Genomic DNA, 14,467 nt, shown 5'->3' with positions numbered 1-14,467 from the left:
TACTAAATCGCTGAAAAGATTCAGCAACTTCCACTAGTCTGGAAACATGAGAACAAATAGAAGAATGTTAAATCAACATCTGAACTCAAGGAATGAGTGAGTACCAACTCATGGTGTGAGAGGGTAATTGCAGGTTTTTACTGGCAAACCTGGGGTGTAGAAAATGCTCTTCAAAATTCTGCTCTATAAATGCTACATTCAAATGTCACCGCCTCTCCAAAACCTCTCCTGAGAGAAGTTCAAGTATTTGCAGAGCTACCACAAAAAAAGAGGGATTCAACTTTTTCTGTTTTGTCCCAAAGGGCAGAAGTTGGAGCAACAGCTGTAAAAGTCGCAAAGAACCAAATTTATGCTTGAAATAAAGAAATATTTCCTAATGCTTAGAGCTATCTTATAAAAATAAAATAGCCTTCCTCTGGAAACAGTGTATTCTGCCTCAATGGGTATCTTCAAAAAATGGCTCGATGACCACTTTGGGGTTATATTGTAGGAGATTTTTATTTATCCCTGAATTGGAGCTGATGGCTTCTCAAGTCCCTAGCAACTGTAGGGTAGGAACTGTGAGTTCTAAAATACATTAAAATCAAATCTAAAAGTCCTAGAACAACCCCACCCTCACACCATGTCAGTTTGTTTATATATCACTTTCCCTATAGAACTAACTTTCTGATATAACATTCTTTCGCCTACCACTGCATTTCCTCAGAACAAAGTAATAATGTTCGGGGGCGGGGGGGGGAGGAGACACGCAGTTTGCAGTTAGCAGCAATGTGCTGTAATGAAAAGCAGGGTCTGCTATAGCTATAGCAGAACTCACCTAGAAGGGGATGATTCTCTGAGTTTGTTTTGAAGATTATGTACTTCCTCAAGAAGGTTCATATTCACATGCTGCTCTCGCTTTAATTCAAATTCTTGCTCCTCCAGTCGTTGCTTTAGGTCTTCCACTATCCCATCAGCCAACTCCGAAGTCAATGGATGAAGGATTTTGGTGTGTTTTACATAATGAACTTGATGTAAACTAGAGAAAGTCTTCATTTCTTCTTCATTAGTGCTATAATTTGATTTACTCCGTCCTTCCTGGACCCCTTCAGTCCCACACAAGACTGTGATAACAGCCTTACTGCACTGGGACTGCTGAGAAGCTCGTAGCTGAAATATGAATCTCTGGTATCCTTCAAGTTCAGTTTTCAAATCTTTAATTCGTTGTTTTAAATGTTCAATGTCATCCATGTCAAATTCATCAGAAAGATCTGTCCCATTTACCTGAAGAGAAAGATTCTTGGAACTTTCATAAGATGTAGTTGAAGCTGCATCTATAAAATCTTCCCAATGACTCTCTTTGTTTGAGGGCAAGATGTCAAAGCTGTTAAACTGCTGAGGTTCAGGTTCTGAAAGTTGAATGCTTTTACATTAGTATCTGTTTTTTTCAGAATCACTGAAATGAGTGATCTTCATATATCATCTATTTTAACACATCCCCCTTTCCTTCAAGACAAGACTTTATCCAATCTCCCGGAAACAGTCAAAACCCACTCATTTTTCAAAATTTCCAGAAGGGGACCCTACCATGGTCTTCAGTAAGTAGTTCTAGAATGTGACCACTGTCAATAAGCACTTTCTCAGAACTAATCTAAATCTCTGATCTGTTTGCTTCTGCTCAGGTCTTAGCAGAGATGGAGAACAGAAGAAGCTGGGTTAAGTTAATGGCCCAATTTCAAGAATTTCAAAAAGAGAGTTCATGTACTCAATACTCTTACCCACAAGGTAACAAAAACAACTATTACATCTGAATAACATTTGACAATTTACAAAGCATTTTCACATACATTATCTTAGAGGCAACAAAAGCCTATGGAAAGAGCACTCAACTTAGAATCAGAAAGCTGGGCCTCAACTCCTGATGCCATTTACTTGCTTCAAGATCAAGAAGAAGATATCACTTTATGTAAGTTCAGTTTCCTCATCTTTAAGATGTGAATAATACTATTTGCATGATCTACTTCATAGAGTTACTGTGAGGAAAGCATTCTGCAAAGTGAAAAACACTACAGAAATGAACTATTACTGTTGTTGATAACAATAATCACCCTCATAATACCTGTAGGCCCAGGGGCATGGGGAGACATAAGTATTATTCTTATTAACTGAGGCAGGTGAAGTTAACTTAGATAATAAGTTTAAATTACCAGAAAAGTAAGAAATATATGGCCTACCTTAATAGGATGAGCTAAATAATCTTTTATTTTTATCTAAGTGCTCACCTTTACCTATGAATAATGTGTGATAAAATGGCACCAACTATATGATACCTATATGCACATATATGTGCATCTATCTAAATATATGTACACAAATACATATTTACATAACACTTCTTTTTTTAATCTATTGCCATTATCATTAATGATATATCATGACAGTGTGCACGGAGAGCCAGATTTGGAATCAGGAAAACGTGGGTTCAAGTTTCATCTCTAAAACATACCAATTATGTGACCTTGACCAAGGCATTTAAGCTCTCAAGGCAACTTCTAAGACTATAATTTGCAGAGAAGGTGCCAAGCTGCACTGGTAGTCCTACTTCATTGAAATCACAGGTCTAGTTCCTACCCCTGCTATTAATAATAAAATACTAATAAATCTAAGGGGAGAATTATTCTAAATTATCTCTCAAGTTAAGCAAAACATTAAAACCTGAGTTTTCAGACTCCAAGGTCATAACCAAAGTCAAGTCTCCCATTTAATGATAGGATGCCCTAAATACAAGCAATTACAAGAAAATAAACTACCTATTAAAGGGTTGTCTTGAAAACCCCAACTTGTTACAACAAAGAAATATTAAGATGTCTCTCTGAACATGAGTAAAGTGATAAATCTTAGTCCCTTGGTAATATGTCTAGATCTAAAAAAACAAACCAATGCTGATTTCAATGCATTTCTCTTCACATAGGAAACTTTTTAGAAAAATCCCTTTGCATTGATTAAAGCCACCAGGAAATTTAAAAATTAACATATCATAAATGTCTGAACTGTCACAAATATTACCTATGTACATATTTGTTTTCATGAGTTTTTTTTTTTATCAAACACTCTCAAAATTTTAAAAATGAAATGCTAGTTGTCTTCAGGAATGGAGATCATTAGTGAATGAGCAATTGCACTGAATCTAGTGGGGGAGTGTATATTTATCATTATACACGTAAACACACTGAGTATAGTTCTGTTTCATTTTTGACTCTATTTCCCATACTTAGCAAAATATGTGGCATGTAGTAGTTAGGAGGAAAGGAGGCCCAGAGGAAAAGAAGAAGGGAAGGAAGACTATGTCTCTCATACCCACACACACAGCACCAGTCACCTTTCATCCACTTAGTTCAGAATTGAATACAACAGAGAATTTTAGATCAGGAAGAAAAGATTTTAAGGAGCATTTAGGACTACAGCCCAATTTCACAACAGAGGAAATAGAGATCCGGAAAAATGAGGCAACAAGGCCATGGTTCCAGAGTGGTAGATACTTTGACATAGTGCTCAGCTGGAGTATGAATTTATATGCACTTTGATTTAGGTGGCTGATATACCTGCAATAAGAATGGGTAAAAAGATACGAAGGTCATTTTACTAACTGAAATTAGGACAAAAGAAACAAAAAAAACCCAGCAATCCTTCCCTTGATTATATTACAAACAACCTAACATCAGATTCTTTCATTTTATTAAGGAACTGTCACATGAAGCAGTGAAAAGAAATTGGAAACACAAATTCTTGGGGTTGGAACGTACCTTAGAGATCATCTAAGTCCAACCCCCTTATTTTACAGAAGAAAAACTCAAACTTAGGATGACGAAGTGATTTGTCCAAGGATACAGGACTAGTAAAGTACCAGAGCCAAGGCTTGAACCAAGGTCTCCAAATTCCCAAGACAGCATTCATTCATCATTCATTCATTCAAACAGCATTACTGAGCATCTACTAAGTGCCAGCACTGTTCTAAGCACTGAGGATAGATAAAAGGACAAAAACAAAACAATACCTAGCCTCAAGAGGCAAACATTCTAGCAGGGGAAATAAGAGGTACATATCTAAGTACAAAATATAGACAAAGTAATTTCAGGGATGAAGGCACTAGCAACTGGGGAAATCAAGATAGTATTCCTGCAAAAGTTAACACCTATACTGAGCTCTGAAGGAAGCCTGGAAATCTAGAAGGCACAGGTGAGGAGTGCAATAAATACAGGCAAGGGAGACAGCCAGCCATGGAAAGAGGAGATGGAATGTCACATGTGAGATATAGTAAATAGGGCATATAAGTGCCTAAAAGGGAGTCACTTTCAATAAGCCTCAAAATATATGCTGGAGCCAGGTTGTAAGGGACTTTTCAAATAGAGAAGTTTGTATTAGAAACTAGAGGCAAGATGGGCCTGTAGAAGTTTTTGAACAAAACAATAACATGTGATCAGTGTTTTGGGAATAACAAGAAGCGTTTGCATACCACTGAAGTTTTGCAAGGTGCTTTATAAATAAATAAATAAATTCACAACAACCCTGGGAGATAGGTGCTACTATTATCCCCATTTTACAGATGAGGAAACTGAGGCAGGCAATGGTTAAGTGATTTTCCCAGAGTCATACAACTAGTAAGTTATCTCAGGTCATATTTGAACTCTGTGCTCTATCTACTACACCACCTAGATGGTGGCTGACTAGAGGATGAATTGGAGAGGAAAAATCCTTGATGTAGATAAAGAGAACTGAAAGGCTACTGTATTAGTCCAGGAGAAGGAGTAGTGAGGGCCTGGGCTAGGATGGTGTGGCTCTGTAGAAAGTAGGCTATAGGTAAGAGATATACTGTAGAGGTACACTTGACGAGACCTGAAACTGAATGAAGATGAAGGGTGAGGGAGAAGGAAAAGTTGAGGATAACTCAAAAATTTTGAACCCATGCAACCAGAACACTGATGCCATAAAAAGAAAAGAGAAGGAAGAATTGGAGGACAGAGTGGAGACTAGCTCTGTTGAGTCTGAGATGGCTACAGGACATGTCAATGGAAACATCCAAAAAGCAGCTGGTAAACTGGAATTGGAGCTGGACATTCAGACCTGAGATTCATCTACATAGAGGTAATAACTGAGTGCCTAGGGGCTGATGAGATCAAGAGAGAGTATAAGAAGAGGGCACGGGGCAGAGCCTTAGGCACAGCCACAAACAGGGTGTGGGACAGCATGTATAATGATCCAGCAAAGAAGGCTGAATAGCAGTGGGCTAATAGGTATAAGAAGAAACAGGAGGGCAGTGGTATGAAAACATAGGAAGGAGTGTTCAGTAGGGAGCAATCCAAAGTGTCAAATGCTGCAGAGAGGCCAAGAAGGATGAGGATTAAAAAAAGGCCACTAGATTTGGCAGGTAGGTCATTAATAGCCACTGCTACTTGCACAACCCTGTAACGGGACAGGCTTTTGTAACCAGATTCTAACAACAAGCGATGGTTTCTGTGAGTCATTCAATTGAAGAGAAGCAGCTCTGTCACACTTCACCTGTTTGTAGATATACAGCCACACTCTACATAAGGTTGCCCAGACCAATGTCCCACAATAGTACCACTGACTCATGTGGCAAAGCTGTAAATTCCAACACAGTATAATTCAGTCAGTTGATCATTTATATGGAACTAAAGGCCCCCTATAATGCTGTTTCCATGCAACTTGGTAACAGCATTAGGAAGGGTTATCCTTGTGTTAATTTTGGTGAGACTGTACTTATAGTACCATAGCTGGAAAGCACAGTAAAATCATCTGGTCTAGTCAGCTCCTTCCACACAGGAGAAAACTGAGGTCCAGGGAGGAAGAATGACTTTAGCAAAACCACACAGATGTCACAGGACCAGGACTTGAACCCAAGGCCAATGCTCTTTCCAGCATAGCTCCTCTTGTAACAGCACATAATGTAGAGACACACAAGCGTAGGCAATCATGCAGCCCTTTGTTAAATAATTATGAGGGAAAAAGAACTATATAAACTTAAGCATGATTCATGAACAATTATGAATCCCTGAGGCAACTCTTACCTGACATTTTGTCTTTAGCCACAGAGATAAAAGCTGAATACATCTGCATGTGTGTGTGTGTGGGTGTGTGTGTGGGTGTGGGTGTACATGCTTGTACACATGGATATTCGGGCCTTTATTTGGAACCTCTTGCTTCAAGAAAAAAGTAAACATTTATTCAGTATTCTATAAGCAAGAAGGCAGAAGTCATTAAGCCTTCTTGCAAATACCAATAAAGCATGTGAAATCACATGCTGTCCTGTTATCAGCATCATTTACATTCTTAGCAATGCTTCAGTTAAGTTTAAACCATGTCAAATGCCTTTCCACAATTCAGATAAAGGACCAGTTTCACAGAGGCCCCAACAAAGTTTCTGGCACAAAGAAGATAGCACCCAACCCATTCATATGAGGATCTGTGTTTACAAATCCTTGTGTCCCTCTGTAAAATGGGCTTCTCTGGATACTAACATGGGATTTCTGAGGAGAATCACTTCTTACTAACTGAAGTTTACACTAGTTAAATTAGATTGCAAAGGATAATTAGCATTTAAAGAAAGGATCACAAAATATTATAACTAAAAGGGAACTTAAAAATCATAAAGTATACCCCTTCCTCTTTCTTTAAGCCACCTGAATGTGTGAATAACAGACAGAAGTAACTCAAAGGACTTGGATATTAGACATCATCTAGTCCAACCCTCCCCTCTTTAAAGATATGGAAATTGAGGCCCAGAGAAGGTGAATGACTTATAGGACATTAGTGATGATCATCTAACAATAGAATGATAAAGCCGAAAGACCCATTAAAATTACACATTCTAAGCCCTCGAGTTTTACAAATATGGAAACTGAGGCTCAGAGAAGGGGCTAGAACTAAGATTCCATAACTGCCAATTTGGGGTTCTTTCTTTACCATACTGTACTCTTCTTTATCACTTTTACAATCTTCTCTCTAATTATTAATTCATGTTCAAGCTATAGCACTCCCATTCTCATTTTCTAATCACAAACTACCTGGACTCTTTCTCTGATCCTCATCCTCCTTTCTTTCCTCCTTCCCACCGGCATCACCTTCAGGATCCTTTAATTCCACCTTCCTCTCCTGGCAAACTGCTTTCGATGAGGGCTCAGCTAGAGAAATCCACAAAATGAAAAAATAAAAGCACAAAACTGAAACCAAGCCAAGCAACAGAGAAGAACACAAAGACACAATGGGGAAAATGAAAATGCTGGGGATGCAAGATGCAATTTATACGACAAAATTAATCTACAGAACTGCCATAACAAAAAATAAAAAGCATAAATATACTTCAGCTTGTCTCAAATGGTTTAAGTCCCTGCTTTCAAAAAAGAAGCACGTGGAAATGAATTCTACAGGGTCACGACCACTGTTCCTATGAGAAGAGAAATCTTCTAATGGGCTTCTTGACTGAGAACCACAGGACTAACACTTTCTTTGGGTCACATAGTCTCTCAAAATCAAAAAGAGGGCACCTTCACAGCCCAAGGGTAAAAACCCCCAGAGGGACACCTGAAATCCTTAGGAAACGTCATATGGGACAGAAAGCACTGTGGCTTCCAGTCGGCTACTATGCTCTCCTCAGGCAGAACCTAGTCCACACTGTTCCTGGGGATTGAGCAGAGTACCAGGACAGTTCAACCCTTGAGACCACACCTCAGTCCATATCCAACTGCAGGTTCTTGGAGCTCAAAAGGGGCCAGCTGGAAGTAAACTAGACCCAAGTCTGATTAGGTTTTCCAAGGTTATCCAGTTACCCACCAAAAGGCATCTATCCTAGTGACATTTATTTTAATGCTAGTGTGACATAAACCAACCCCACCCTTTACAGAATTCCAAAGGAAATGAAAATAATAGATTTTGTTTTCCCTTAGTGCTTTTCTGTACCATGTTAGAAGCAGGAATCAAGATTAATCACGGCAATTCAGAGAATTTATAAGTGAACTTATTATAATTCTAAACAACACAGCTGACATTTCAATCAGTTCTATCAGTTATTTGCCTAGCTCTCTAAAACACATTTTTCTTTTTCATTTTACCATTCAGCAAGAGTTTGTCTTGCACTGGTCTCTCTTCATTCAGAGCTTCAGTCAAAGATAACTTTTGTTGAAGATGTTTGTTTTGAATTTTACATTCCTTGAGATCTCCATGCAGCTCAGCTATCTGGTTTTGCAGATAAACCACTGTCTCCTGGGTAGCAGAGTTTAAGTTTACACTTCCTAATGATCTAGATGATTTTAATGGAATGGGTAAACGGGATTTCTTAGTGCTCTGAAAAAAACACATTGTAAAATTTTACACATACTAGTTAAAATCATTTCCTTTTGTCAGTCAACATTTATGAAATGACCATTGTATACCCAGTATTATCCTAATTAGGCATTAGGAGGCATTTCTAAGGAAAGAGAAGGCAAAATCCCTGCTTTCAAGGAACTTATTCTTTAGTAAGGAAAAGAAGCTATATAAAACACATGCCTCACTTATTAGAAGATTACTTCTCTGGAAACCTCAATTATTTAGGATCCAACACTAAACAGAGGAAGCCTCTGAGGAGTCAAGGAGATATCATAAAATTAATACATCAAAACTCTAACATTGTGTTCACAGGCCCTTGCTTAAGTTCTATTACTCTTATTGTTAATATTATTAAATCTGAAGGCTTTAGAAATGTTTGCTTAATATTAGTAATATCACTAGTTACTAACAGCAGCATATCATATTAATATTAATAACAGCTAGCATTTATAAAGCTATAAAGAGTTACAAAGTGCTTTACATATATTACTTCATTTGACCCCCAAAATCACTCTGAGGTACTATAGCATTATCACCCTCACTTTGTAGATGAGGAAACTGAAGCTCAGGGGATAAAGAAAGAGGTAGGATTCAAACTCAGATCTCTACTAAATTGCAGTCCAGCACCCTTTCTAAAAGCTCTTCCAGGAAATAGAGGAGATTAGAGGAAGCAGATTAGAAGGCAGAGAGCTACAAGACGTGCACTGACAGCAGGAAGACCTGAGAGCTGACACCAAAGAAAAGACACACAGAAAAGAGACTAACAAAGAAAACAGACATAAGAACTCACAAACCGTAGCAGTAAGGGGCCAGTAAGCACAAGGGACAAAAGCTCAAGTGTATACACAAATAGCTTCTGGAAGCATGACCATATTACAGCTTAGTAATTATAACAAAGACATTCAAATAGAAGGTCAAAACTCTCCTAACCTTCCCTCTCACACAGGTGATCCAGGTAGCCACAGAATGCCAACATTTCCCACAGGTTGGTCTAGAATCCACATTCCCAATAGGTGACTCTACTTTTGCCACTGTGAATGCATTCTTTTTTAATAGAAAACAACCACCTTTGGCCCATATACAATTTTGCAACATCTATATGGGCCTCCAAATTTTCTATCTGGCAAATTTGATTGAAATAAAATCAAGAGCATTCTGAGATCTAGCTTTGTTGACATTTTTTCCCCATTTAAATGACCAACAACATAAATTATTCCGAACTATGTATCTTGGGGGGAGGGGGAAAGCGTAATACTCTTACTGCTCCATTTGCTGGGGGAAAAGTTATACTTCAAAAATAGGGTTAAGAATTACTTTTCCTAACACACAGGTGTGAAACCAAGGATACATGCTGCCTATATAAACGAGAATGAACATTTGAAGCACCAGCCAAAATTACACAGATGTTCATCTCAGTTGTCATTAATATCATAGCAATGTCTTTTTATTGTCTACCCAGATATCTTTAGAAAACCCTTTTCCAGAAATTATAGTTTTGGTGCATAATTTAAAACAATCAAAAGCAATTTTGCTAATGATATAGCTAACGCTCTTTGGTATGGATAAAAGCAGTAATTTGGTGGTCAGAAAATAAACTTAATTCTCTATTTCTGTGTTATGAAGCACTGTTACAGTTCATTTTTCAGATCCAAAACAGCCATCAGAGATAGAATAGGAAAAGTCATCACTAAAGCGTCATACTTAGAAATAAGCACTCTTGCACAGGAAGACTTACATATGAGCTTTTTTCTTAAAATACAATGGAAAATTTGAAAACCAGAAAGTAGTGACACTAAACCAACAGGAGGCATTCAAGAACTTCCTACAGTGCTACATTCTGCACTATTAAAAAATTAGTAAAAATTGGGACTTGGATAAAAGTCTCTTGTTGATACAACTTAGATAATCAGAACTTGAAGGCTGAGAGGGGCCTTTACAAAAAAAGAGTTTATGTTTCTCTAGTACTTTAGTTTTATAAAGCAAAGTCCTTACAACAACTCTACAGTTAATGAGCATTATTTCCACTTCACAGATGAAAAAAGAGGGAGAGACTCAGTGAGATTAAGTGAATCTCATCTGATAAGTAAAACCTCAGAATACAACATTTTGAACTTTAGATAGGACCACTGCAAAGCAATCTTAAACAACCTAGAACTCAACTCAAGTGGAAAACCCTTTGACCTTTTAGGTCAGAAGAGTGTGAAATTTTATTAACAAATCCTTATAAAGAGAAATGGTTATTAGATAGCAATACTGAAAACAGATTGGTAATATAACCAAAAACAAATGAACAACTGGAATTGGGGGCCACTGATCTAGTCTACCCCCATCATTTTAAAGATGAGGACCATGAAGCTCAGAAAAGGAAAGGTCAAAGACCCAAAGTCACATGGGAGTTTTTTTAATGGCTTAGCCAGGACTAGAACCAGCCCAGGAGGAATAGGACCCCAGGATTCTAAATCCTCATCCATTCATCTTAGTACTGAACTAACTAAAAATCAACATTGAGAATGTCATGTAATGAAACCATTTCCAAGGCACAATGTTTAAATTTGATTTCATTTCAATCGTCCAATTGAATGATCCTAAGGAGATTTTGCACGCAGAAGATCCAATTCCAAAACAGGAAGTGCTACCAAATAATGCTCAAATTCATTTTGGGGGGGAGGGGAGGCCCTTTATGTATTTTCACCACCCACCCCCAGGTGGGTACACACATACAAATGAGTATCTTAAAAAAAAAAAAAGAAGAAGAAAGTAAAGAAAAACGTACTTTGTGAATTATGCTTGGAACAGGAAGAACATTCTGCTGCTCTGACATTTTATACACATGTTCATGCTGATGTTCTGCATTTAAGACTGAATATTTTGGTTTTTCTTCTGCAGCATCTTTCTTCTCTTCATGTTTGAATTTCATGGTATAGCCCTGTAAGTTCATTGTTTGTGTAACTGAATCTTTCACTTCCACCATGGACAATTCAATTGCCTTATTAAGGTGTGCTGCTGCAGCAGGATAAAATCTTTCCTTTCCATCAAATACCGATTTCAGGTCTACACGCTGCCTTAAAAATGTATTGACCTGTTTAAAACGTCGGAGTTCAGTTCTTAGCTGAATAATGATTTGCTTAAGAGCCTTTTCATTCTTATCCTCTAGATCACAACCAAAAAGTTCCTGTTCAGTCATGCCCAGATGCTCCAGGAGTAGTTCACTTACAGCTTTCATAAGCTCTGGTCTGTATTGCCAAAAAGAGAGAAAAATGGTGAGTTTAGCTTTTTAGAACACAAATTGTACTGTACACTCATTCCAGCCACAACATATTCTACAGTGGTGACAGAATCATAAAAAGCTAGAGATGGAAGGGGCCTGAGATTCAAGTTCAGATCACAGAATGGAAGAGTCGCAGAGGACCTCAGCAGTCACCTATTCTTACTCATCCATGAACAGGACTTCCCTCCACAACACCCCCAAAAAGTAGGCATGTAGATGATGTTTTCCAGCTCCAGTGATAGGGTGCTCACTAACACCTATAAAAAGTCCATTCCATTTTTGACAGCTTTCATTCCTAGGAAGGTTTTCCTTCCAATGAAATCTGCCTCTGTAACTTCTATCCAGAACTTCTCCTAGTTCTGCCCTATGACCAAACAGAATAAATTTAATCCCTCTTCTACATAAGCCTTAGAACCGGAAGGACCACAGAGATCTAGCATCTACTCATATTATAGTCAAGTAAAATGACTTCCCTAAAGTCACACAATTAATTTAGATCAGAGGGAACTCAAAGCCAGGTCTTCTGATTCCCAGACTAGTAAGTACTCTTGCCATTAGACTATGCTTCATTTATCCAATGTTTGTACAGCCCCTCATGTATAGTTCTGTCCCAGACACTGCAGATATAGATTTTACAATGACAGCCTATGTTCTCAAGGATGCTACATTTTTCTGGGGGAAAGGAGAAGCTATACAAAATAAGTGTGACACAAAGTGAGATGTGGTACAAACAATAATGAGAGCCAAACAAGGCTCTCTGGGGAAAGTTTGAGAAAAAGCTTTCTGGAGAAGGTGGTCCTTGAGTTAAAAGCCTTGATGTTAGGAAATTCTGAAAAAAGGGAGATGAGGCAGGAGGGCATAACAAGCTTAGGCAGCATGCCAACTCCAAGGGACAGATAGGGAAAAAATTAAGCTTGATGGACTGTGGTCTACATAAAATGTGTAATAGTTCCATACTGGAAATACCACCTCCATGGCCAGAGTGGTAAAACTCAACCATAACACTTCTCTCATCCATCCCCATCTCTGTCTTCACAAGACTCTACCTTCAGGTCCTCATCACATTTTATCTGAACACTGAAACAGCCTCCTATTTTTTTCCCTCACTCAGTCTCAGCCCCTTCAAATCTATCTTCTCCAAATAGCTGCCAAATTGATATTCCTACCACACAGATCTGACCATGTCACACCTCAATTCAAAAATATTCGATGCCTCCAATTTGCTTCTATGATAAAATAAAAAATCCTCAGCCTGATATTTAAAATCACCTATAATCTGACGTCCATCTCCCATTGCAGTATCATTTCAAATTATTAACCCCTTCATCCACTCTCTGTTCTAATCAAACCGGTCATCTCCAGACCCTGTGTGTTTTTGCACAAGTGGTCCTTTATGTTTAGGAATGCATTCCCTTTTTCACTACACCACACTCACGGCCTTTGGTGGAAGATAACATGCTCAAGAATCCAAAAGCGGGGAGCTCTCTGTAGTAGGTGTGGAATTGGCTTACCCTATCCTTCTGCCAGGTATCCTTAGCTTCAGATCTAAAATTAGGTGATATATTTCTAACTGGAAATATAGTGAAATGGCACAAAATTGAATGAGCCAACAGGGTGATGTGGATGCTTAAAAAAAAAACTAACAATCTTAGGCTACAATTAAGTATGGTGGCTAAATCATCGGGAAAAATCATTTCACTATATTCTGCCCTAGCCATACCCAATCTGCAATACTGTGATCACTTCTCTGGGTACCATATTTGAAGGGGAATGCTGACAAACTGGTGTGCGTGCACAGAAAGGCAATCAGGACGGTGAAAGTCTGGGAGGAGGGGGAAGAGAGGAGGGGCAGGGAGGAAAGAAGCATATTCAGTGTTTCAAAGAACTAGATTAATTCTGCTGTGTTCTAGAGAACAGACCAATGAAGAGACATTCCAGAGAGGAAAATCTATATAAGAAATTCACTAGCAAATAGACCCATGCAAGAATGGAACACACTGTTTCATCAGGTAGTAATGTCACCTCAGGTATTCAAGTGAAGGCTGATCATGTGACAGAAGAAGAAAATCTTGCTTTAAGTGCAAATGTGAGCAGCAAAGGTACCTTCAAATTCTAAGAGTTATGTTTCCAAGGTTCTAGGTTTTTCCTACAAAGGATTTGTTTTTGTTTCTATTTTGTTTTTAATAGGATCCAAATGCATCCCAAGCTCAGTTACCCTTTATTCTTCATTTCAGTTAGTTACTTCATTGGTTTTCCCCAAGGTTGTGCATGTACTTTTGACATTGGATAGCTCCTTATATCCAAGATCCCAGGGTGACTAACAGATTCTGGAGATGTTCATTCAACAAGATGAAATAGTCTTATAACAGTTTCAGCTACAAAGCTTCAAGAGACATGCAATAGACTAGCTTCAGTTACCACAAAAGTCACAAACAATAATTGATCAAAGAATATCTCTCTTATGCAAAATATACATTTTAAGATACAGTTTGATTACATATTTCACTATTTACTGATGTTGCTCCTGATTATTGTAATAAAAAAAAATTATCACTTGCCAGAATTTTTTTTCATAATATATACACTCTTAAGGTAAAAATGAGAAAGATTTATACTATGAATAAAGTTAATGACATTTTTTCCAGCCCTAACAGTTATTTTCTCAAATAAATGAAAAACAGGCATGTTTTGATAGACACTACAAATTATAAAATAATTAACAAATATAATCATGTCATCGGCTTCTAACAAAACAATAGGGGCAATGCTTGAGAATATGTATCTTTTACCAAAAAGATATAGTAAGTGTGTGGGATTTGGTTTTAGAAACACAGAATG

The 14,467-nt window shown here is 37.9% G+C and overlaps 1 protein-coding gene across 10 annotated transcripts in view; it reads right to left on the bottom strand.

Moving 5' to 3' along the window:
- The window catches only part of CDK5RAP2 (CDK5 regulatory subunit associated protein 2), a 151,457-nt gene that overhangs the window by 41,823 nt on the left and 95,167 nt on the right, over positions 1-14,467 (bottom strand). For 8 of the 10 annotated variants that reach the window (XM_078150176.1, XM_020990595.2, XM_078150173.1 and 5 more), the window contains 4 exons: positions 11,135-11,594; positions 8,106-8,337; positions 7,062-7,178; positions 818-1,388 (listed from right to left, as the gene is read on the bottom strand). In XM_078150176.1, coding sequence (XP_078006302.1) covers positions 818-1,388; positions 7,062-7,178; positions 8,106-8,337; positions 11,135-11,594 — 1,380 coding nt within the window. The remainder of the gene's footprint in view (positions 1-817; positions 1,389-7,061; positions 7,179-8,105; positions 8,338-11,134; positions 11,595-14,467) is intronic. The other 2 variants (XM_078150180.1, XM_078150175.1) reach the window with 2 other exon arrangements.

Source organism: Phascolarctos cinereus, unplaced genomic scaffold (genome assembly GCF_003287225.1).
Source record: "Phascolarctos cinereus isolate Bilbo 61053 unplaced genomic scaffold, phaCin_HiC Scaffold_2;HRSCAF=192, whole genome shotgun sequence".
NCBI classification, from domain to species: Eukaryota; Metazoa; Chordata; class Mammalia; order Diprotodontia; family Phascolarctidae; genus Phascolarctos; species Phascolarctos cinereus.
This window is presented reverse-complemented; position numbering and strand designations above follow the sequence as displayed.